We start from the raw sequence: 26,047 nt of genomic DNA, 5'->3' as shown, positions 1-26,047 counted from the left end.
GGAGGTGGTGGAGTCACCGTCCCTGGGGCTGTTCAAGGCAGGATTGGACATGGCACTTGGTGCCATGGTCTAGCCTTGAGCTCTGTGGTAAAGGGTTGGACTTGATGATCTGTGAGGTCTCTTCCAATCCTAATAATACTGTGATACTGTGATAAAATTCTGACAGGCAAATGAACTCCTAAGTGATAAAATGTTATTAGGAAGGAAGGTATGTTTGAGTTACCCAATTAGAAAACACATCTAGAATTAATTTGCCACTCGACCATATCTCTGTGGCAATTCACTGAAACGCCATCATTTGAAGGAAAGAAAGATGCTTCCTAAATCTAGAATCCCTATATACAAACTTAGAATTCCTACATTTAAATCTAGAATTCTTGTAGGTTCAATCTCTCAGCTCCTGTGGTTTTTTCACATGATTATTACTTGTGATCTGTATCATTGTCAAACTCTCTGTTTCTTTGTCTTTTCTCAGAATTATTCTGTACTTGACATGAGGCCACCAACTACAGTCATCACATTGAACAATGCCATGTATTGGCAAGAATTCGAAGATGCATGCGTCTATGAGTGTCTGGATGGTAAAGACTGCCAGAGCTTTTTCTGTTGCTATGAAGAGTGTAAATCAGGCTCATGGAGGAGAGGAAGGATTCACATAGACATCTTAGAACTGGACTCTTACTCTAGGGTCTTTTTCCCTACATCCTTCCTGCTGTTTAACCTGGTCTACTGGGTCGGATACCTCTATCTTTAAGTGTTGCCTGTAGTGATGAAGACTGCTGGGTTTTCACATTGATGAGGACTGGTCAAAGTGCAGAAAAAGTGAAGGACATGCTCAGTTTCATCTCAAATTATAAAGGCCACATGAAACTTCACCATCACAGAGCCTAACGAAGAATTCAGTGTGTAAATTGCCTGAAAAAGAAAAACGTGGAAGAATTCTCTCCTTACCGTTATTCAGTTAAAAGATTCTTACAAAATTCAGCTGAATCTGTAGTGTAAGCAATGTTTATGAATAATTATTGTATATTAGAATCTCTACTACTCTCCCTTGGCATAGAAGCTATACACAATTCAGGCAAAGGTTAAATATGTCATTTTTTGATTTTTCATTCCCATGCTTTCTTCAAAATGCTGCCACATCCCTGAGGCTCAGAGCAGCATACACTGGCACTGGTAAATAAGTCAAAGCCAATGAAACCACCCATTTGTATTTAAAATTATTTGAGCTATGTCCCATATGTTTTGATAAATCTTTCACTGTTGATCTCTTTTTTACAGAAGAACCACTAAAGGACAGTAAAAGTGTCTCTGGTGGGATCAAAGCATGGATGCTACTTTCTGTAAAGGTTTGAGAGTCATAGAATTAGACACACAGTTACAGATATTGGTTTCAATTTCAGGTGAAAAGGCAGAATTACAAGAAAGCTATTTATTTTGATATAAATAAAAGACTTGCCTATCCCGGAGGCAGCTGTAGGCATAACTTCCACAGCCTTTCAAGCTTTTAATTCTTATTTTTTATAACTGGTTAAACACAGGATGGTCATTGATTTATGAACCACTCTGCTTGAAGCAGGACAAGATTCCTGCTTTTATTGTGTCACTGCAGCAGATTATAGTTGATAGGCCACGACTAAAAATCAGTATGTAATCACTAGGAAGATGTGACTTTCTTCAGATTGCAGATCTTTCTTCAGATGCATCCTTATTTTTTCTTTTGCAGTTGTTTTACCAAATTGACAATCATGATGCCAAAGGAGAGGTTTTTCGTTCCTTCTGGAAACTTAAATATTATAGTCCTCTCTCAGAGCAGTTGTTCCCTGGGTCTGAGCTGAAGATTGAGCACCTTAGACTTGGATAGTGCATTACAGGAACTTAACTGTCACAACTGGAATAAACATAGAATAGTTGCCACGTGTAGGAAAAAAAGCTTTTTTTTTTTGCTTTTTTTTTTTTTTTTTTTTTTTTTTATCTCTGAGTTTCTCAACTCTGTTTTACCCTAAAAAAGCTCTTTTGTATTTTTCAGGCTTTTCTTAACCTACTCATTTTTGCAAAACTTGGTTTTACATCGTTAAACTAGCTTGCGTATTTCCTCAGTGTTGTTACTAAGCAAACAAAACAGATTCAAAACTAAATAGCAATGTTTTTGCCCTTTGGATGACAAATAGTTACAAATGATTAAGGTTAAAATATACCTTAAAAATAATTCTTTTTTTTTTCTCTTTTGGAGAACCTGATTAGTTTTTTCAATTGACTCATAATGTGTATCTCTCCCACATAGAGTTTGATTAAAAAAAATGAGTAGTAGATGATATTGAACAGCAGTTCCTTTTTTCCCTAGTAAGAAAATACTGCAAACAAACAAAAACTAATGCAACCATAATTCTGAAGGAAAAGAAATGCTGTCATGTCCTGTGAAACATCTCTGTCACTGCTGTTGCTCTGTGCTTTTAGTGAGTTTTTAATTGGAAAAAAAAATTATTAACATAAAAGTTAATTGTAGTTATACAGAATACTTTTTTTTCCTGGTTTTCAGTTGTTAGAATGAAAACAGTTTGGATTCATTGGAGGAGGAAAATCACTTCTCTAAGAACTGATAAAATTCCAATTAGAAGCACAGAGAAGAAATATTTTGAGCCTGGATTGAAACCTTAAGAAAAATCTTCCTCATTTAACATCTTTTAAGGTGATGACAACCTTCCAATTTCAAAATATAGGCTGATGTTTTTGTTAACTTCTCTCCCTTCTGCTCATGGCTACCCATTTCTGCTAAAACCTGCAAAAATCAGGGAACAGAAGCTTTCTAGGCTCTGCATCATTCAAAATGCAGTTATTTTTGACACCTGGATAATGTGGTCTGCATATAGCTACATGCCATGTCCTTCTGTAGTAGCAAGAATATCTTCATTAACCTCCAGAGCTAACAATCCTGTGCACTGTCGCATGAGAAATGTAAGAATTGCCTTTTAGCATTTTAGATTCTTATCAGATTATTTCTTACTCAAGACTTGCATAATTTAATCCAGCTACTTCTTTTTGTTATTTAGTATTTCTTTCTCACCCTTCCAAGGAAGAGAGTGGACTAGAGGAAGGCAAAACTAAATGACTAGTGAAATGTACGCATGTGTATGTGTATGTAAAACCACAAAACTAATTATGTTCACATTGTATCCCTTCTTTTTTTTTGGTGTTAATAATATATTGGGAAGGCTTGTTTAGGTAGCCAGCTTTTCCAAGGAGACTCTAAAATGCAGTTAGGAAAGCATTTTCCAAGGCAATTAAGAATGTTTCAAAATACTAGTCTGCTTAACTAGTCTTCTCAGTTCCTGCTCTGATGCCTAGCAGGCTCATAGCACCTTCTTTTACAGCCATTCTTCCAAGAATAAGTGTACACAAACTTGCAATCAGCATAAAAACTAGCTAACAGTTTCTGCTGTCTATCTCCATGTACAGCAGTAATGTGGAACTGAAATATGCCACTCACCACAGAATTTTAATGTCTATTTCTAATCAAAAAGTACAGCTGCAAATTAAAGCACCTCAGGTACTACTTTGATAACCTTTTTCAGATGTTTATTTTTGCCTTCACCAGCTCCCAACTGTATATTGGTATATTGTACATACCAATCAAAATGATAAAAATATAAGAGCAGGAAGAATCAAAAAAGCTAGAACTGTCTTCACAGAGATGAATAGTGAAGCTAAAAGAGAAGGAAGAATTAATTTTTTATTGCTGTGCAGTTCTTATCTGTCCCACTCTTCTTGTTCAGTTCTTCCTAACTATCCACAGTTAATTCCAAACCATCCACCTCACAGTTTGCACATTCATCAGCTGAAACAGCAGTGACACATGAGCCTTTAGCTGATAGGAAATGATATTTCTGGAACTGGAGGCAGCCTGTCAAATAACTCAGATTGATAGCTATCTCAAACACTTTTGCAGGCCTAATCCATCTCAGAGTCTAGCACCTTGTGTTGCTGCATGAATCTGTCACAGCTCACCTTACTTGGTCATGAAGGAGAGGATGCTTACCTCCTTTTTATACTAATCTTCATCATACACCTAGAAAAATTACTCTGTAATACTGTAAGCAACCTGGTGAAACAGAGCTCTGGAAAGACTGTAGTTGCTGACTTCATGGAAAGCAGAATTAAATATTTTAAGAAGTGCTTCATTAGCCCCACAATCTGGAAGGCTGTTAGCTTCTAAGCTTTAAAGCAAAAACTCCCACTGCAACTTGTAAAGGTTGTCCATAACAGACAGTACTTTTCCCATTGATTGTTCTTCCTGGGTTTCCATAAACACTGGAAAAGGCAGGACATAGGCCATAATCTGATCTGTCCACACAATGAGATGATTTTTTTTCCCAGGTATGTTCTTCTTGCTTACAGTGGAATTGTTGTGCCTCTTACATTGCTGCCTTTAGCATTTTTCAATATTCCCTGTTTGAGAGTTAGAAAGAGGGATAATGACTTTGCTGAGAACTAGTGTGTGATCAGTAGCCTAGATATCTTCAACCTACATATTAAGCATTTGTCTCATTCTTTTTTTTCAAGCAGACTTCATATCTATTAATTCCTGAGTAGCAAGAAAACTGCAGTGAGATTTCAGCAGGTTAGGAGCATCCTTCCATTTTCTTTTAGCAACTTCAGTCCACCAAGAGATGCAAAGCACAAACTCAAGGCTGATCTTTGCCTCATTCAGGTCACATCCCAGAAGATTGTGTAAAATACATACAAAATAAACCATGCATTAGGAATGTGTTTCCACAGCTGAAAGGTGGAGTTCTTTTCCCTTTATAGCAGGTTCCCCCCCTGCCCCGAGTTTATTTTAGATCCTCCCTGTCTCACTTCATATGTACTGTTGGCAAGCATGAAATCAGCTCAGTTTGTGCTTACCTATGAAAACTTTCACTGAAACTTACATCCTGAAAAAAAAAAGCATAATGTCATTAGTCTTGTACTATAATTATATGCCTACAAACGTCTTATGCTTCACCATATTCTCTTCTTGAAATGTACCAGTATATATTCAAGAAAAAGAAGGCCTTACTTCAAGACTCAGTGGCCTTGGTAGTGTTATATTTCCCCCTGGGATCTATGGTTTGGAAAAAGAACCTACTTTCCTCATCATTTAGACCACTGTTTTAGATACTATCCCCAAAACTATGTTTTATATCTAAAGTGAAATGATATTTTAACTGAAAATAATATCTTTGCTGAACTGCGTTGCTCTGACAATTTAACCAGTACATTCTTGTACGCTGTGTCTGCAGTGGGTAACTCAAAAGGAGATGCCACCCTAAAACCCTGTCCAGGCCTAAATTCTGAATTAGGGATAAATTCTTTTCTAGTAATCCCATTTACTTGCCAGCTGTTTCTGTAAGTGACTTTGGACTGTGACTGACTGAGCACTCGGTTATTGAGCAGTGACATTCCTCAAGGGAGATATCCAATATCTGTGATGTTCCTTTCTGTGAACTTTACTTTTATGTTTTTCCTCTTTTGTTTTAGATCCTCAGGTCAGTGTATTTATGTACCTGGAGTCCTCAAGGGTTTCCCTAAAATAAATGGGACAACAAAATTCATCATAACGTTCAGTGCCTCAGAATTGGACACCTGAGAATTCTCTACTTTCTAACTAAAGCATGCATTTTGATCTTCTAATAATTTGCTGCTTATGAAGGACAAAATAAGACAAGGCAATATGTGGTTAAGTTTATTCATGTCTGAGAGTAGGCTTTCTCAAGAACTGAGCCAGGCAACCCAGATACAGCCAAATTATTTTCCAGGTATTCTTTTATCTAGATAATGAATATGCTAGCCACAGGAGCCATAATAGCCTCTTTGGTATCATGGAAGAACTTATAACTCAGCTTTACTTCAAGGACTAAGTCAGCCTGTAGAGCTTCTTACAGGGGAACTGAGGTGCTCCCTTTAGTGTTTAATACATCACTTAATACCCTCCTGAAGTCTCTTTACCTTCTTGCAAATTATGACAGTGCTTGGGACAGATGAAGCTGTAGTGACACAGTATATTATAAAACGTAAAGAGGGAAATATTCATGGTGAAGTTGGTGTTGGCTTATTATTGAGCTTGTGTTACGATTACATGTTTTGAAGAAAAGACCTCTAAATCTGAATCACAAACTTCCTCATCAATCAAGACCATTGGACCAGAAGAGAGATTTAAACTAGAATATTTTTCACAAATAAAAACGAAGAGCTTTGTCTCTGGAAAGGTTTACTGTCCAGCCACTGGCATCAAAGTTAGTGGAGATAATTTTGTAACTTCAGTACTTAAAGTGAGATTTGAGATTTACATGCATAAAGTGAGATCTAAAGCAGATAAATGTCCAAACTTCTGACGTGCACATCAATACAAAATTAAAATAACAATATTAATTACATATATTTAAAATAAATGTGGAAGAGAGCACACTACAGAGTCTATTCCATATTTACAGACAACATGGGATCCTTAAAGTGTGAGCTGCTGTGGAACTCATGGAAAGCTGGTAAAATAATTGCATCTGACAGCATCATGTAGGCAGGACAAGTAAGTATGCCCCTGCCAGACAAGAGTGCACCAAAGGAAACAAAATTTCAGAGTAAGGTTCCACAAAATAATGCTGCTCTGAACAACAGGAAAAAACCTTGTGCAGATTAGAGTATCAGTCTCCCATCTTCTCTTTTGTAGTCATTAAGGAGTCCTGTGACTTTATTGTCATCCATGCTTATGTGCAATACCAACCATAAATCGTGGGCCAACACTTAACTGTCATGAGCATGAACACTACGCTGGAGGGAACCTGAGCCCAGTCTGTGGCTATTCACAGGCAATCATCACACACCTCATATAATCCTGTTTTAAACTCTCAGTCAAATGAACATTTTTTCCTAACATGACAACATATGGATTTTTTTTTAATGAGTGCAGTTTTAGGAATCACATAAAAACTGCCAACAATGTGCCAAATCAAACTTTGTTATAGAACACAAATAAAAGTCTAGATTTCTAATTATCCTTCCTAAGTTTTTCTTAGGGGTATGTGATTTCTTTGCTAGCAGTGCAGCTTGTGATGTCATAGTGAAATGAAAGTACAATTATGTGCCCGATGTGCCTTGAATAATACAGGTAGCACTAGTCCAGTATGTCATTCTAAGTTAGATAGCCATCCTAGTGACGCCCCTAGACTGACCTAACCAGATAAGCCAAACACTTATGTGTTCTATCTCTTCAAGTTCTCAGACAGTAATTTTCCTTTATTGACCACATCCATCCCAGTTTACTTTGTGTTAAGGAGTAGGGCTGTGCATCTAGAATACTATTTATATTCGTATTTTGATCCCAACATTTGTATTTCTGGATACAAATAAATACACATTATCAGAAAATGCAAGTATCGTGTGCATATATTGGTGGTTGTATTTTCCTATGGAGATCAAAATTGAAACAGACATCTGAAAATTTGCCTACGAGAAGAGGCATGGTATGTTACCTTTCTGGTGGGGTGTTCTTGAAAGATGTTTCAAAAGAGTCTTTAAAAGCATTTTCAGTAGCTAGCATGAACAGCCAGTAAACTAAAAGATTTGAGACTGAGGTTTAGCAGTGGGGCTAACATAAAGTGGAAAGAGTATCCTGCAAAATTCAAAGAGAAATCCAGAAATGAGGTTTGTCTTTTGCATAAATTGCTTGAATGTGAAGACTTTGAAGTTAAATAAACCTCAAACAAATTTGTTTTCAAAGCTTGCCCAATCCCAATTTTTTCAGTACCCTGAAAACTAGTTCTTTGCGTATGCTTACAGAGTGAAATTTACTGGTTAAAGTATACTCTGCACTTTTACAAGTATGATTTCTTTGTGAAGTAAAGAGTGTCTTCTTGGTTTATCCTCATCAAGTACAATTTAATCCCCTCCTTTGTGCAGTCCTGACTACTGCATTGCCAGTCTTGACCCACTCTGACTGTGAAATCCCTGTGCCTTTTCAGGATTCCGGTTCAACATAATACTGGAGCTTTGCAAAAGCATTTCCATAATATTTCATTAAATCTTTGGTAAGATTTTTTTCCTTCAGAAACTTCATTATTTTCACTCAATAGTTTGACACACAATTCATATTTTATTCCTATTTGTATTTTGATACACTTACTTACTAGTAGTGACCTGTCAACTCTAAATTAAACTGGATTCTGGTCTTCTCTAACAGGAGCTGACACTTGTTATAACGGCATTTGACATGCAGTCACAAAGTAGATACGGTTATGCCCCACTCCCCAGAATAGCAAGATAAGCATAATTGTTGCCATGACTATTTGCCTTCTGCATATTAGTTCTTAACACATATCGTTGTCACAGTGTGAACACAGTGCCAGCTGATCTTGCTGGCAGAGCTTAACTTGGAACACAATCTATATTCTTGCAACCATTCAGAAGGGACTGAATGCGAGTTGAACACGTCAACCCTCCCAGAGATTTAAGGTGCTCATCTTGCCAAATTCAGAAGGCTCTGATACATCTTCCAATTTAATAACATTTCTTGCCTTGTAGGCTTGAGTATGCGATAAAGTATGATGATGAATCAAGCCAATAAGTTCTACCATTTTGTGTTATCCTCTGTATCACCACCACAAATCTAGTTAAGAACTGAATTACTGCTTGACAGTTTCAGTTAAAGTAAACTCAGCCTGTGAAATGGAAAATGAGCAAAGCTGAACATCAGAGATCTATCCAGAAAGCAAGAAATAAACAGAATAGACATTTTCCTACTGACTTGTTAGAAGACCACTGTCACTTAGTATCTGCAATAAGAAAACCCCACATTGTAAAATTTGGTTTATAAATGGAAGGTTCTGCATTATCAATGTAAAATGATTAATATATGGTAACATTTCACCTGCAGCAAAGTGTGCCAGGGTTTTTTGTCACTGCTGTTTTGTTTGCTTGTTTGTTTTATACATTCCTGCAAACTGCTACAGGACTGGCCTTAAAAGAGCTTCCATGTAAGCAAAATCTGGGGGCAATGGGTGTTTCATTACTCTGTCCTCTAGTTTTTCACAACAAATACACATCATAGACACATGTTTTTATATACTATAGTGGCTTTAGATTCTAGGTTGTCAGAGGTTGTATTATTTCTTATAGAACAAGACTTAGCCTAACAGCATCATGAGTCATAAAAGAGCTGAAAAGGTACCATTTGATAAGGTGCAACTATGTTATTTGGGATCTTGTACTTGCCAGGTGAGCCAGAGACCCATCAGATCAAGAAAATAAAGCAAAAAGCAAACTCTTGCCCTATCTGAAAAAAAATGCTATCATAGGGTTGTTTTTTTTCAGCTCCAATGTCATTTTCCCTCTGCTTTGCCCCTAAACAGCACTGCTTGAGTCGGCAGTGTTGCTGCTAGGTATCTCCACAGCAGTGAAGGCAGTTGAGCCTGATTCTGCAGTCCTGCGTGCGTAATGACTAGGAGGAAAACCAATATTGAATCCTCTAGAGCGTAGTATGGTAGTCACCTGAAATACATTAAGGAGCAGATAGTAAGACAACCAGAAGTGGAGATTGTGACAGTCGATCCATAAAGCATCCTCAGCGAAAGCAACCATTAATATGTTAATGAAAGATCAGATTTTACCAGAAAATATTAGATTTTAATACATCTGCATTGGTTCTAGTTTAAGCTTCCTGGACCTCAAAGCCTAACAGAACAATACAATAATAGGATGCCTTCTCCTCTCTCCCCTTTGGAAAGAAAGGAATTAGATGTAGAGGGTGAAAAGGGGTGAAATACCCAAAGAATAGTCTTGCTTTGATTTAGAAGTTAAAAGAAAAACTTTGACAATAAATAAAAGATATTTAAGGTAAGGGTTATAAAATGCATAGGGAAGGAAAAGAAATATATATAACCAAGTTGATGGTAATGGATGTAGGTAGATTCAGGAGGTGGTTGTCCCACCATGTGGTAGGGTGGCCATGTGGCAAAGCATGAGCAACAGGAACCAGGGTGCTGCTAGCAGGCAGGCAGGGCAAAGAGAAACAGGAAGTTCCTCTGTTTTTTTAGGGGGTCAAGACAGGTCAGGTTCAGACTACCCCCAGGAGGGGTTAACCCCTTACAACATCTAACTTGGTCAAGACAGTACAGAACCCAGCAGAAACCAAATTGGCAAATTCATATACAGTCAACATCTTACCTCTCCCAAATCTTGTGAAGTTCTGTTACTAATATTTTTTTACAATGATTTTTTTTGTTGTAAGTGCATTCAGGCATTTTCTAAAATAAAGAGGTAAATGTCAGGCCAAGTGCTTTGGCTAGGATTTTCATAGAATTCTCCACTCACAACAATACAAGTTAAATGCAAAATTCTCTCTCTGCTCTAAAGTCCATGCCAGATGAAATATAGATGAAAGCTCTAGTGCGTCCTAATTGATTACACAGAAAATCTAACTCAGAATTAACCAAAAACTCGTAAGATTCATATTACATGTATGCTGTCATTAGTACGTGTCGACAATGTCATTGACAGGTCACAGAATCATAGAATGGTTTAAGTTGGAAAGGACCTCAAAGATCATCCAGTTCCAACCTCCCACCATAGGTCAGGGACACCGCCCACTAGAACAGGCCTCATCCAACCCAGCCTTGAACACTTCCAGGGAGGGAGTATCCACAGCCTCCTTGGGCAAACTGTTCCAGTGTTTCACCACCCTCGCTGTAAAGAACTTCTTTGTAACATCTAGTTTGAATCTCCCCTCTTCAAGTTTAAACCCATTACCCCTTGTCCTGTCATTACAAGACCTTGTAAATAGTCCTTCCCCAGCCATCTTGTAGGGCCCCTTCAGATGCTGGAAAGCCACTTCAAGGTCTCCTCGAAACCTTCTCTTCTCCAGGCTGAAGATCTCCAACTCCCACAGCCTGTCCTTGTAGGAGATCACCTTCATGGCCCTCCTCTGGACTCGCTCCAGCAGTTTGATCTCTGAATAGCTTTCAAGTTTGCTGAACTATAAATCATGCAGTGCCCACTCCTGGCTCTTATGCTGAAGATTAAGCAGACATAAAGCTCGTGGAGTTCAGTAAGAAAACATGTAACACTGTATTCAACCAAACAAGCACCATGCATCAATACAGGCTGGTAACTGCTAGCAGAGCAGCATGAGAAGCCAGTGAAGAGTGGTACAATTGCCAGATTGACTGTAAGGTAACAGTGTGTTCTCATTCCAGTCCATGGAACATTATCATTTGCTATGCTAGGACTGTGTTCTCAGGTCAAAGGAATTTATTCATGTCCTGTGCCCAGCACTGGTGAGTACAGTGCAGTAATAAGTATACTGGTTTTGGCAAGCCCTTCCCAACTGCGAGGTCAAGGGGGGTATTGAAAAGCTAGTGGGGCCCTGTCAGGCAGCTGCTAAGGTGGTCAAAGGTGCAGAGAACAGTGAGAAGTTGAGGGAACTGAGCTCATTTATAGACAAGGCTAAGGAAAGTTACAGCATCAAACTACAACTACTTGAAGGACAGTTACAAAGACACCGGAACTAAACCCTCCTCAGTATTGATAGAATATAGAACTGGGCATGAGTTTCACCTGGAGCGGCTCACACTGCACAATAAGAACAGCTTTTCCACAAAGCAGTGCTGCGAGAGGGCATGCCTGGATGAGCTGTGGGAGTTCCTTTCACAGAGGTTATCAAGACCTGGCTGGACAGAGCATGACCTAGCATTCTTGGTAGTCAAGCACAAGGCTGAGATACATGAGCTCCAAAAAATTGTGTGTGGTTTTGTGAAAGGATTCTTTTTTCTGCCAGGTTCCTCCCCTATAAATATTAACTATATATGTAGTGAACAATGGCATAACTAAAACCAAAACACAAACTATCTGCTGCTATTGTTCATTCTCTGAACAATTTATCTTTCAATATAGCACATAAGCCATGTCAGGAATCACATTATGCTTTCCTAGTGAGACCTCTCAAAGCCATCTGGAGAAATGGATTTTTTTTATGACTATGAAAAGCCCTAGTTTGAACATGTCATTTATGTCAATGAATCTTTTATAGTCTATATTGCTACTCCAGCTTTGTCAAACAAAAAATATTGTGCAACTTCTTAAAGGAAGCATCTGATACAATCCTAATTTTCTTTTTCTCTTGGAAATTGGTAAATTACTCTATTTACCATATTATTCTATGGAGGAAGGGAAATCCCTAGCAGCTTTTAGTGGGCAAACTACGTGCTACATTTTCACACAAATATAGCCTGCGATGGATAGGGCACAATAGACAGAAGCTGCCGGGGGTTTGAACAGGGCTGAGTAACTGAACAGGTTGAGAACTGATAAGCTGCAGGGGAGCAGCCTTGGGTAGAAGCTGGGAAAGTTTTAGCTGTTGTCTGTAAGCTGAGCCATACAAGGGGGCCTTGAAGAGGGGGCAGGCTGGTTAGACCTGGGAAAAAGCAAATGTTGTGGCTATCTGCTCAAAGGGGGGCAGGTCTGCCTCTATTGCCTGTGGACAGCCCATATTCTGCTATGTAAGCCTATCAAAAGTACACACCCCTGTATCCCTATCAAAAGTACACACCCCTGTACCAAACTCCATGATATAAGCATCACGTTTAGCTTCAATAAACAGATTGACCACCTATGTACCATACTGGTATAAGCTCGTGTCTTTCCCACTCCCGCACAGCCTAAGTGAGGCCAACTCAACAAGAAGCATTAATTTTGAATATTACTCACGTTGAAGTATATGAGTAACAGGTTCACTGTTACAGAACATCTATTTTGTGATTCAGCTGTGCTTGTAAATGTAGGAAGATACTTCAATGTATGAAAAAATGAACAAACAAAAAAACCCCACAAACAACCTCCTCTGATAAATTAATGACACTTCTACTCTTATTGTAATGTAATGTGAACTAGATTTTCCAAAGACATAACTGCAGAAAAGTATTTTTTACCTCTTTTTATATATTACATATACAAGTTACATAACCTACACCTGCTTGTGTTTTGCAACTAATGTGCAATGAATGGTTATTTCCAACAGGGCAAAAATAAAAGCTTCTGTACAAAGTTCTTCTTTTAAGTTTCCTCCCCTCTGACTACGTGCAGTACCAGCAATTCTCAGGTGGGAGACTGTAGGTGTAGGTGAACATGAAAAGCTTAAAAAGGTTAATGGGATGAATTGGTGAGCACCTTTCTAGCCTCTGGACCAAAGGATGCAATGTTATCTGTATTACATGCATACACTCATTTGCTTAATGGAGACACTGAACTGCACATGTCAAACAAGCTAAACTGAAACCGATAATCATATGAAGATCTTTCTAGTACCTGGGTTAATTTCATACATCTATAGAGAAACCTATCATAACGGACAATCGCCGCTTTGTGCAAATCAAATCACAGTAGCATCAAGTATGCAGCTGATTTTAGGAAGGAGGTGATCTACACAGTTCATTCCAGAGAAGAGGTATTGAAAATACCAGGGTGCAGGTCTTTTGATAGTAGGACTTTTCATTGTCATCATTCACTGAGTGTCAGAAGATGCAGTGAAAGGTAGCTTCTGAACAAATAAGATGGTAAAGAGTATATCATAAAGTTGAGTTCCCAGCATGAGCTCATCTACATCTGTGTAAAGTACTGAAATGTAGCTTAGAGTCAGAGTGAATTCCAGCACTTTAAAGAAGACAACACTCCCAAAAATGCGAAAGCCAGAAAGAGTTCCAACTATAGGCAGTCAGCGCAGGACAGGAGATAACTGCCAGCTCCACACAGGCAACTGGGACCACAGTTTTCTCACCACTCCAAGTCCCAGATGATAGAGAACAATGAACCCAAGACAGAAAGGTAGGCTTGCAGATTTAAAAGTGTTAAATATCCAAGACATTGGTAATCCTGGGAGGTAATCTGCATATTCACAGGTTTGGTCCCTATTCTGTAGCCTCACAGGTATTATTACTGCCACTTCAGCCCTGCCCCATAAAAAACTGAAACCTCACTGCAGCTCTTTCCATGTGAGAGAGTAGATCCATGAGAATAGGAAAAAAAAAAAAAAAAAAAAAAAAGACCCTTGCAAGCAACCTGTTGCCTGAATTACTTTTACTGAGGGTGGATATCAGGCAGAATTATGCTCTTATTTCTATATTGCAAAAAGTCCAGTCAAATCAAATCTCACCCCCCAAAAAAAACCAACAAACAAGCAAACAAAATCACACTACCACCACGACATAACACAGCAATATACACAAAGCAAAGTTCATCTGTCTAAATATAGATATAAACATTACAGATATTGTCACTCAAGTTAGCTATCTAAATTCCCTTTACAGCTGATAGAGAAGCTCAGACATTTTTTGAGCAGAACTCATGTTATTTCAAAGTAGGCATCTGAAATTGAAGTTATATAAACCATACTTCAAAAGAATTAATTTATCTTTCAGCATCTATAAAAGGAATCTAAAGGGAGTCTAGTCCAGTCATAAACATTTACTATTTTGGAAGATGAATCCCACTCACATTCTCTTGTAAACAGAAAAAATAGGAGTGTTGTACTAAGGAACACAGAACAATAATAGTATAAGAAATATGTGTAAACAACAGTGCAATTACAAGAAACAGAGATGGATGTGGAGGTTTCCTTGTCCTCTCTAGAACTAGAGGAAAATACCAACACAAATGCTTTTGCAGCATCTGCTATATTATATTGTGCACATTGTGCACCTGCAGTATTACGCTGCAGGATGCTTAAGATGCAAAAGATCACTCACTCTACTGTGCAAGGACCTCTGGTCTCAAGGGTTTGACCTGTTTCTCCAGCTTAAGCCACTTGGAGATTTCATCATGAAATGCAATATTTTCATAACAAGAGGTACCTATATGAAAAAGCATATATCACAGAGGTCTCAAGTCACAGTCAGTTCTCTCTAGCACAGCAACCAAGTGTCCCAACTCAATTTCTAATTAGGTTCTAAATGATCTGAAACCTGTATAAACAGAGCAAGAACCAAAAGAGGAAGTAGGAAAGCAAGATGGTGCAGAACAGGAAATAATTGTATCTTGGAGAATATACACAGCCTTGTACATTTAATGTTGCTGCTATTGGACTTGCAACGGGCTCTTCTCCATGAAGAGCACTCGAATAGGTTGAGGCACTGCATGTTATGCACAGTAGACCATAAGGAAGTATTTTAAATATTTTGGTAATATATTGTTTATGTATCACTGTAATGGTATACACCAGGACAAAATGGGTTAAACTAAACCAGAGGGTTAACCTGTCTGTTTTCCCAACACAGAAGAGCAAAGTAACTCACAAGAACTTTGGACTGAGACAAAACCAAACCAAAACCAAACCAAAACCAACCAACCCCCCCCTCCACCCCAAAACCCAACAATCAAACAAACAAATAAGAATAGAGTTTACTGAGTAAAATTAGATAATCGTAGTACAAAATGCATAATTACTGTAGCCTATTTGCAGAAAAAACACAGCACAAAGCAGCAGCAAGCAGAAGGCGAGGGAGCCAAAAGCCCAAGCCAGAAAACTACTCCCCCATCCATTCTTGTCCTACTGCCATCCCAGCAGAAGAGCAAATACCCAAAAACCCAGAACTCAACACCAGCAACTGGAACAGGAAACCTCCCATGTTACAATCTGAACTTCAAGCCCCATAATACTTTATACAGGTTAGCACTTTCACTTTTTGAAGCTGGCATGACTGCAGCTAAACAACAGCAGCAGATTCAATTTGACTGATGACAACCACCCAAACATTAGCAGAAATATTCTGAGAACTTTGTGTGTGACTACTGACAACAAGACACTGAGTTGCTGGACTGTGCCCAAAGAAGGGCAACAAAGCTGAGGAAAGGTCTAGAGGATGAGTTTTATAAGAAGTGGCTGAGGGAACTGTGTTTGTTTAGCCTGGAGAAGAGAAGGATGAAGGGTGATCTTAACTGTGTAACTGACTGAAAGGAGATTATAATGAGGTGGGGATTGGTCTGTTCTCCCAAATAATCAGAGACAGTATGAGAGGAAATGACACCAAGTTGTGAACGGGAGAGGTTTAAAATGGGTATTAGGAAAATACTGAAAATCTGGTTGAGAATTGGAACTGGATGCCCAGGGAGGTGGTGAAATCTCTGATCCTAGAAGTAATCAAAACATGTAGATGTGGCACTTAGATACTTGACAGAGTTAGGTTAACATTTGGAGTTGATGATCTTGGAGGTCTTTTCCAGCCTCAATGATTCACAAACCTTAATGATTGTCACAACATACTGACACACTGTTCTTTTGCGTAACTGTTCTCAAATCTGTGCATATAGTCTCCCCTTTTACTGAATAACTCACCGTCACACTTCCCAGGAGCACATTCTCAAGTGCTAGCAGGCTATTCCTGTGAATTTTGAATATACTCTCACACAAGAATAGCATTTGCCCATGATGTACATAGGCAAGGTGATTAGCATGCACAGCCACAGAACATGCAGATTCTCTAAACTGTATGGCCTATGGCAAGGTGGAAGCTATCCTCCCTTTTTGGTTTGCATTTCATCTCATACTTGGCGCAATGTGAGAAATAAATGGGAACTGGGAAAACCACATGAATGCGAATCCTAGCTGGAATGGTTTTTCATACTTCTCTCCCAAACTGTCCATCAGTCTTTTGACAGGCCTCCGTTCACAAGTGGAGATGTGGTCATTGTTAACAGCATAAGAGAGAGTAGGGCTGCACTTCTATCCAGCTATAATTGCTACAGAAATTGTATGAGATAGACAATGGATGTTGATACTTAAATTCTGGTTCAACATGACTCACCAGAGGCAACTGGCTGCTTTCATTTATTCCATTAGAGCTCGCCTGCTGAAAGCATGACCCTGTTGTGGCTCTTCTCCAGCTCCAATGCAGCTGTTTCCCCCCAGCCAGCTGCAGTAGGGCTGTTTTTTACTTCTATTCTCCTCATTGTGCAAGGAGACCATAACACCTAATTTGACAGTCCTCTGATGTAAAAACAACAGCAGCTACATTCTTCTTTTTGGAAACTTTAAGTAGCAATTCTCAAGGATTAATGAAAATATTGTTCAAGCATTTAACCATTTTCTTGTTACTCTTGGTCGACTGTCTACATGAAATTAAACTTACAGACAAAGTGCTTAAAAGTGCTTGTTTCTGCAGTTGATGGGTAGGTAGTAACACCAACCATGTGCTCCTTGGCTGAGTCAATAGAGATACCCAGGGCTCTTGAACTTCTACTTAGGTTCAAGTCAAACTTGAGGGACACTGTTACAGCATTTTCACCATTGCTCTTCATCCCATACCCTATTAATGGTTAAATAAATCCATCGTTTCTAGCAACATCCAAATTCATTCAAAAAGAAAATAAGAAAAGGCACAGTGGCTACTTTCCTCATAAGTCCTCCAAAAATTCTAAGTAATTCAGCATGTAGCAACGCATTCCAGGAGAATGCTCCTGGAAGTCAAATGCTACAACTCTGTTGAGAGGTCTTCTCGACTCTCTTTGAGAATTACACATTTCTCAGTCAATAGAGTTAATGTCACTATTCTGTAAAGTACTGGACCAATTTTTATGACAAAGTCCTGTACTGAAAGGTTGTTGTTTTTGTTGGGTTTTTGCTTGGCTTTTCCCCCCCCCTGTTGTAACATTTCACTGAGACCACAGTTTTTTTCAGTAATGCATTAAGACAACAAAAATATATTATACTTGTGGAATAAGAGCCATCAGGTTACAAGTCTGTGTATTTAGCAAGCTGCTTTAGCCTGTCACGTGCAATATGAACATAACGTCATTTCTTTAGTTCAAAAGCAGTGTGAAGAACATCACAATAAACAGGGATTGGGCTCGATGATCAGAAAGGCCTTCTCCAAGCCAAATGATTCCAGGGTGTGATGACGCCATGCCTCTATGCCAACGTGCGCATCACAGTGGCACAGGGTACGGTGTCACAAAGGCAGCCCTACAGTAGCTCATGGGAGACGGCGGAGGTACCACAGTCACCGAGAGAGTGAGCTGAGCATGGCAGTGCCAGTAGCACAGCTCCCTTCTGGCGAACTCTGGGTGCTTCTGACACCCGAAATGCTTCAGCCTCTTGTGTGCCCAGAAAGCTTCAGCCCCCAAGGTAAGGCAGGAGCCCGAGCCCTGCAGCCTGAGGATGCTCTTGGGGACAAGAGCAGAAGCGACCCCCAGGCATGGCTCCTATCTCACTTTCAGGTGTGGCTAACCAGTGCCCAGCGCCTGGGCAGGAGCAGCCCTTTCCCACAGCCTGGACACTCCCAGCAGGGACGGCAGCGCAGGACCCCCAGCCCCCGCCAACAGGTATGGCCTCCCTGCCCCTGTCAGCTCTGGCCCAAGAGCTTCCCAGGCGCCTGGGGCCATCTCTTCAGCGTTGGCTCCCGGCAGAGCGGCTCCTTCCCGAGGGGCAGCCCCAGCCCCTGGCATGGCAGCTGACCCCTTGGCCATCGGGGCCAGCTCGCTGACTGCCCCTGCAGGGTCCCCTCCCTCAACAGGCTCCTTCTGCCCCGCACAGGTCTGCAGAGGGCTCCCTGTGGCTGCCTTTTCGACCCCCGAGCCTTCAGCCTGCAGTGGGCACTCACCCTGCTGCCTGCACCAGCCACTGCCACCCCCGGCCACGGTGATACCTCGGTGCCAAGCGATGGCCAGGGAGACCCTCAGATCTCGGGCACTCCCTCAGTCTGGGCAGCCCCAGGGGCATCTCAAGGCCAACTGGAACACCTGGTGCCCGCCGAAGAACTGAGTGGAGCAGTGCCCCAACCAGCAGCAGTGCTGCCCACGTCCATGCCCAGCTACCAGCGCCTGGAGGGGCAGTGGGCGGCAGGAGGCACCCTGACTGCAGCGGGCACCTCGGCAGGGACAGCCTCGGACAGCGACACCCGCATGGGCAGTGATGTTGACCCCAGCTTCGCTGCTTGCCCCGAGGAGCCAGAGCCTGAGGACTCTGAAGACGCGCAGCTGGAGCTGCAGGCCGAGCTGCTGGAAGAGGAGCTGAGGCGCATTGGCTTCTGGCAGGACGCGGGGCAGCTGTGCCACGCTGCAGTCAGCAGCAGCCCCGGGCCTGGGCACTGCGGGGAGAGCAGAGGCAAGGGGCCGGGGGCGGCGCCAGGCTCTCCAGCGCTGCCACCCCACTGCGTGGGGACACCGCGGGCAAAGAGCGTCCTCCCGAGCAGGCTTGTGTCCCCCAGCGCCTCTGCCTCTTGCCCTGAGGAGGACGCGGAGGAGCAGGAGCTGGAGCTGCAGGACCAGCTGCTGCAAGAGGAGCTGCTGCGAATCGGTTTCTGGGGGGCCGAGGGGCAGGTCAGCGCTCCCAGCGCCGAGGACAGTGGTGCCGGCAGCACAGGCAGCCCCCAGTGTGACCTGCAGTCCCTGCTGGAGGAGTGGCTGGGCCCCGACTGCAACGTCCTGGAGGCCATCGACAGCGTCCTCAGCTGGGAGCAGCTCAGCGGCGTCGAGCTGCCGGCGCGGCAGCCTGGGGACGACGTGGGACTGGAGCTGCTTCCGTCCCCGCCTGCCCTAGGGAAGAAGCGGGGGCAGAAGCGGCGACGCAGCCCCTCAGCAGAGCCCCCCAGCAAGCGCAGGGCTGCGGGGAGCAGCATGGAGCTGGGAGGGGGCACTGGGCAGACAGGAGAGGATTAGAGAAATAGGAAATATTTAGATACCTAGGAAAGATTTAGATCGGAATCATTAGATAAATAAGAAATCATTAGATAAATAAGAAATCGTTAGATGAATATGATAGAATAAGGTCGAGGTGGGGGATTGGGCTGGGGGACGTTTGTGGGGGACATTTGTGGAGGGGGGGTGGTCAGAGCATCTTGGGGCTGTTTTGTTGTGCCCAATAAAAGCTGTTCCTGTAGCACGGCTCCGTGTCTGTGTGGAGGGCAGGCTGCGCGGGGGGCACCAGCCTGAGGTGCCAGAGCCCCCGGGTCTCACTGCTGCCTTCTCTTGGCACCGAAGCCCTGGCGTGGGGACCACACGGTGAGCACCTGAGATACCCTCAAGGGCGAAGAGAAGGTCCGTGGCATCCCAGCAGCAGTGATGCTGGCAGGGCAGCAGGGGGGCTCTTGCCCAACTTCCTGCTCAGAGCACTCAGCTGCAGGCCCAGGCCAGGCTGCCCAGGACTGTGGTGAGCGTTGAACCTGGATCCAGCAAGGGCAAAGCCTGCTAGGGTAACCCGGCAGCCTTGCCGAGGGTATGAGGGGCCAGGGAGCTGTGGGCAGAGCAGGGGATGGTGCCTGCTAGTGGGGCAGAGATTGTGCCCCTAGATGGGCACTGGTGAGGCCACGGATGGAATCAGAGAGAAACTAACTTGGTGCAAGGCAGGCACTTGGAGAGGCAGAGCCTTCTCTCTAGCAGCGTGCGGGAGGGGGGGGCAGGCTGAAAAAAAACAAACCAACAAAACCCCAAACACAACCCCAAACCAGAAAATAACCAAGCAAACGCCAAGCCAGGCCATGCTTGCAACTTGGCTGAACGCGGTCAGAGAAACTGTGGGTACCCAAACAGAGGTCACAGAGAAACAGGTGGGTACCCAAATGGAGGCCACACGCGAGCGCAAAGGTGTTCAGGCAGCAGGCTGCAGTGAGTGTTGGAGCCTGGCACTTGAAATGGAGAGCAGCGGAGGCAACACCTGTGCTAGGTGTGAGCAAACTGGAGATATGCGTAGTCTGGTGCCTGAGCTAAAGGATGAGGTTGAAGGACTAAGGTCCGTTTGGGAATGGGAAAGAGATTTGGACATAGGGTACCAGGCTCTGCAGCCCCCACTAGCAGAGGGAGGTGACCCAAGAAACGGGGAAGAGTTTCATGTGTCTGCTAGAAGAGACGAGGAGGAATGGAGAAAGGCAGGCCAGTTCCCTTGCAGTCCCCCCAGCCTTCCCAGTTGTCCACACTCAACGAGTACAGTGCCCTTGAAACAGAGGGCCAGATGAACAGGCATGGAGATGAGTCTCTATGTGCTCAGCTACCAGCACTTGCCAGTCTGTTCCAAGACTCAGGACTAGTGAAAAAAAGAGGAAGAAAGGTGATAGTGGTAAGGGATTCCCTTCTCAGGGGAACTGAGGGCCCTATTTACAGGCCTGATCCATCCCACAGGGAGGCCTGCTGCCAGCCGGGGGCATGGGTTAGAGATGTTTCTAAGAGGCTTGCCAATCTTGTAGACTATTACCCGCTGCTGGTTATGCAGATGGGGAGTGATGAAGCAATGTCCAGGAGTACAAAAGCAATCAGAAAAGACTTCAGGACCCTGGAGAGATTACTTGAGCACAAGTGGTGATCCCCTCAATCCCTCCAGTGACAGCAAGCGGCATGGAAGGGAGAAGGAAAATCCATGTGATTAATACATGGCTCAGAAGACGGTGCCATCAGCTGAACGTTGGGGTGTTTGACCACAGGGAAGTGCTCTTGGCGCCGGTTCTACTGGTGACAGATGGAGTTCGCCTCTCCCATAAGGGAACGAGAGTCCTTGCACATGAGCTGGCTGGGCTCATCAACAAGGCTTTGAACCAGTTTCAAAGGGGGACGGGGATGTGGCTGGCCTTGCTGAGAGCCCTGAGGGAAGTAGTCCATCACTCATGGAGCAGTGTGTTGGTATCTTGGACAACTAGAAGGACTCCCCCCCGCCCCGAAGGTTTAAAATGGTGTACTCAACTGCCTTCCTGAAACGTTTATACACCAATGCAAGCAACACGGGCAATAAAGAGGAGGAGCTGGAGGCCGTCGTACTAGAGGGAAACTATGGTATAGCAGCCATCACAGAAACCTGGTGGGATGACTCTCACAACTGGAGTGCTGCAATTGAAGGGTGCCGACTCTTTGGAAGAGATAGGCAAGGTAGAAGAGGTGGTGGAGTGGCCCCCTACGTTAGGGAAGCATATGAAAGCACACAAATGAATGAAAGTGATGCTAGGGTTGAGTCATTATGGGAGAGAAGCCGGAGTAAGGACAGCATTGTGATGGGAATATGCTATAGAGCACCCAATCAGGATGCAGAGGAAGTTATTTTTTTTTACAAGCAGTTGAGAGAGGTCTCACGATTGCTACCCCTTGTTCTGGTGGGAGACTTCAACTTCCCAGGTGTCTGCTGGAAATACAATACAGCAGTGAGAGAACAGTACTGGAGATGGCTGGAGTGTGTGGAGGATAACTTTCTCACGCAATAGGTGAGACAGCCAACCAGGGAAGGTGATCTCCAGGAACTGCTTCTTGTGAAGGGAGAAGAACCAGTGGGAGAAGTAAAGGTTGGAGAAGGTCTGTGGCTCAGCATCCATGAGATGACCGAGTTGTCTACCCTTGGGAAATCAAAGGGAGGGCTTACTAAAATGGTCACCTTGGACTTCTGGAGGGCAAACTTTGGCCTCTTTTGCACATTAGTAAGCATTAAAGGCGTTTTAAGGCTACATACATTAGTACAGATTTAGTCACATGCTTCATAATCAAGTTGGTTTACTACATCAACAGAGAAAGAACAATGCATGTAACAAAGGCGAATATTGCATCTAATAGCACATCTCAGAGAATTACATAGCAATATTGCATATATTTATTTGTAAGCCTCGTGAGACTTTGGTTCACTTTCTGCAATTGACATTTTTTCCTGGCAATAAATACTGAGCTTGACTTATGAAACACCTGTGTGCTTCAGTGTTCTCACGACAGAAAGCATTTGCAGAAGGAGTTACTGGATATTTTTTTCAGTTGCTACTGCCAGCCTAACTCTACTGGACTGTCCTCAGTTTCAGGTGGATAAACCTAATCCAGACATGACTTTCTTCCTAATTAATTAACATAAGCAAAACCAAGCCTCTTCTGGAGGCTTTACTCTTTTCCTTAGGTGTAGCAATATAAATCTTTTGCTCACACATAAGCACTCTGTGCCAGTGTAGGCCTTGCCCCCACTGTTCTCCAGTAGGACCTATGTCATATCTGGCAGAGCAAAGAAAAACTTAGACAGCCCAAGGAGTCTCAAGGGACACTAGGTGTGTGGCTGTGATCAACTGTACCAAGTCCTAGACGTTCGCCTTGGAACAACGTGCCCCTAGAAATCCCTTCTTCTCTCACCTCGTATAAACGGAATCAAGACCTAGACTAAGTAACCAGAGAATCCACATCAATGACAGGCGTGACGGGATATAAGGGATGCCTGTGTCCACTGAAATACACAGTGCACTGAGACACATTATTCTGTGGTAAGTCCTTGATCTCAGGAGAGATCTGTTTAGGACTCTTGACAGAGACCAGCAAGAGAAGCTAACAATTTGGGCACAGAAACTGGATCCAGTCACAGTCCTGAAAACTATCTCATGTGCAAAAACCTTTCCTATTTGTCACACAAAGACCTTTATCATTCAAGGAATTCTGTGAATAGCACTTAGAGGACCAGCTTGTCAGACATGCCTATTATTCAATTACTTGTGCAATAAGAGCCATCAGGTTACAAGTCTGTGTATTTAGCAAGCTGCTTTAGCCTGTCACGTGCAATATGAACATAACATCATTTCTTTAGTTCAAAAGCAGTGTGAAGAACATCACAATAAACAGGGATTGGACTCGATGATCAGAAAGGCCTTCTCCAAGCCAAATGATTCCAGGGTGTGATGACGCCATGCCTCTATGCCAACGTGCGCATCACAGTGGCACAGGGTACGGTGTCACAAAGGCAGCTCTACAGTAGCTCGTGGGAGACGGCGGAGGTACCACAGTCACCGAGAGAGTGAGCTGAGCATGGCACTGCCAGTAGCACAGCTCCCTTCTGGCGAACTCTGGGTGCTTCTGACACCCGAAATGCTTCAGCCTCTTGTGTGCCCAGAAAGCTTCAGCCCCCAAGGTAAGGCAGGAGCCCGAGCCCTGCAGCCTGAGGATGCTCTTGGGGACAAGAGCAGAAGCGACCCCCAGGCATGGCTCCTATCTCACTTTCAGGTGTGGCTAACCAGTGCCCAGCGCCTGGGCAGGAGCAGCCCTTTCCCGCAGCCTGGACACTCCCAGCAGGGACGGCAGCGCAGGACCCCCAGCCCCCGCCAACAGGTATGGCCTCCCTGCCCCTGTCAGCTCTGGCCCAAGAGCTTCCCAGGCGCCTGGGGCCATCTCTTCAGCGTTGGCTCCCGGCAGAGCGGCTCCTTCCCGAGGGGCAGCCCCGGCCCCTGGCATGGCAGCTGACCCCTTGGCCATCGAGGCCAGCTCGCTGACTGCCCCTGCAGGGTCCCCTCCCTCAACAGGCTCCTTCTGCCCCGCACAGGTCTGCAGAGGGCTCCCTGTGGCTGCCTTTTCGACCCCCGAGCCTTCAGCCTGCAGTGGGCACTCACCCTGCTGCCTGCACCAGCCACTGCCACCCTCGGCCACGGTGATACCTCGGTGCCAAGCGATGGCCAGGGAGACCCTCAGATCTCGGGGACTCCCTCAGTCTGGGCAGCCCCAGGGGCATCTCAAGGCCAACTGGAACACCTGGTGCCCGCCGAAGAACTGAGTGGAGCAGTGCCCCAACCAGCAGCAGTGCTGCCCACGTCCATGCCCAGCTACCAGCGCCTGGAGGGGCAGTGGGCGGCAGGAGGCACCCTGACTGCAGCGGGCACCTCGGCAGGGACAGCCTCGGACAGTGACACCCGCATGGGCAGTGATGTTCACCCCAGCTTCGCTGCTTGCCCCGAGGAGCCAGAGCCTGAGGACTCTGAAGACGCGCAGCTGGAGCTGCAGGCCGAGCTGCTGGAAGAGGAGCTGAGGCGCATTGGCTTCTGGCAGGACGCGGGGCAGCTGTGCCACGCTGCAGTCAGCAGCAGCCCCGGGCCTGGGCACTGCGGGGAGAGCAGAGGCAAGGGGCCAGGGGCGGCGCCAGGCTCTCCAGCGCTGCCACCCAACTGCGTGGGGACACCGCGGGCAAAGAGCGTCCTCCCGAGCAGGCTTGTGTCCCCCAGCGCCTCTGCCTCTTGCCCTGAGGAGGACGCGGAGAAGGCGGAGGAGCAGGAGCTGGAGCTGCAGGACCAGCTGCTGCAAGAGGAGCTGCTGCGAATCGGTTTCTGGGGGGCCGAGGGGCAGGTCAGCGCTCCCAGCGCCGAGGACAGTGGTGCCGGCAGCACAGGCAGCCCCCAGTGTGACCTGCAGTCCCTGCTGGAGGAGTGGCTGGGCCCCGACTGCAACGTCCTGGAGGCCATCGACAGCGTCCTCAGCTGGGAGCAGCTCAGCGGCGTCGAGCTGCCGGCGCGGCAGCCTGGGGACGATGTGGGACTGGAGCTGCTTCCGTCCCCGCCTGCCCTAGGGAAGAAGCGGGGGCAGAAGCGGGGACGCAGCCCCTCAGCAGAGCCCCCCAGCAAGCGCAGGGCTGCGGGGAGCAGAATGGAGCTGGGAGGGGGCACTGGGCAGACAGGAGAGGATTAGAGAAATAGGAAATATTTAGATACCTAGGAAAGATTTAGATCGGAATCATTAGATAAATAAGAAATCATTAGATAAATAAGAAATCGTTAGATGAATAGGATAGAATAAGGTCGAGGTGGGGGATTGGGCTGGGGGACGTTTGTGGGGGACATTTGTGGAGGGGGGGTGGTCAGAGCATCTTGGAGCTGTTTTGTTGTGCCCAATAAAAGCTGTTCCTGTAGCACTGCTCCGTGTCTGTGTGGAGGGCAGGCTGCGCGGGGGGCACCAGCCTGAGGTGCCAGAGCCCCCGGGTCTCACTGCTGCCTTCTCTTGGCACCGAAGCCCTGGCGTGGGGACCACACGGTGAGCACCTGAGATACCCTCAAGGGCGAAGAGAAGGTCCGTGGCATCCCAGCAGCAGTGATGCTGGCAGGGCAGCAGGGGGGCTCTTGCCCAACTTCCTGCTCAGAGCACTCAGCTGCAGGCCCAGGCCAGGCTGCCCAGGACTGTGGTGAGCGTTGAACCTGGATCCAGCAAGGGCAAAGCCTGCTAGGGTAACCCGGCAGCCTTGCCGAGGGTATGAGGGGCCAGGGAGCTGTGGGCAGAGCAGGGGATGGTGCCTGCTAGTGGGGCAGAGATTGTGCCCCTAGATTGGCACTGGTGAGGCCAC

At 44.6% G+C, this 26,047-nt stretch overlaps 2 protein-coding genes across 3 annotated transcripts in view; both read left to right on the top strand.

The window, feature by feature from the left end:
- The window catches only part of GABRG3 (gamma-aminobutyric acid type A receptor subunit gamma3), a 356,600-nt gene extending 355,114 nt beyond the window's left edge, over nucleotides 1-1,486 (top strand). For both annotated transcript variants that reach the window (XM_064143513.1, XM_064143514.1), the window contains one exon: nucleotides 476-1,486. In XM_064143513.1, the coding sequence (XP_063999583.1) occupies nucleotides 476-754 (279 nt within the window). In that variant the 3' untranslated portion in view covers nucleotides 755-1,486. The remainder of the gene's footprint in view (nucleotides 1-475) is intronic.
- A 22,441-nt stretch (nucleotides 1,487-23,927) lies between these two features.
- PRR22 (proline rich 22) lies at nucleotides 23,928-25,401 on the top strand. Its single transcript, XM_064143955.1, has 2 exons — nucleotides 23,928-24,054; nucleotides 24,266-25,401. Exons 1-2 carry the CDS (start codon nucleotides 23,928-23,930, stop codon nucleotides 25,396-25,398), a joined length of 1,260 nt encoding a protein of 419 aa, XP_064000025.1. The 3' UTR covers nucleotides 25,399-25,401.
- The last annotated feature ends 646 nt before the right edge of the window (nucleotides 25,402-26,047 follow it).

This window comes from Pogoniulus pusillus, chromosome 5, assembly GCF_015220805.1.
Source record: "Pogoniulus pusillus isolate bPogPus1 chromosome 5, bPogPus1.pri, whole genome shotgun sequence".
NCBI classification, from domain to species: domain Eukaryota; kingdom Metazoa; phylum Chordata; class Aves; order Piciformes; family Lybiidae; genus Pogoniulus; species Pogoniulus pusillus.
This window is presented reverse-complemented; position numbering and strand designations above follow the sequence as displayed.

Excerpts from the sequence above, each read along its gene's own strand:
- PRR22 (XM_064143955.1), top strand. The coding sequence starts at position 23,928 with ATGGCTCCTATCTCACTTTCAGGTGTGGCTAACCAGTGCCCAGCGCCT. Across the intron at positions 24,055-24,265 it reads CCCCCAGCCCCCGCCAACAG|GTCTGCAGAGGGCTCCCTGT; the intron begins GTATGGCCTCCC and ends TGCCCCGCACAG.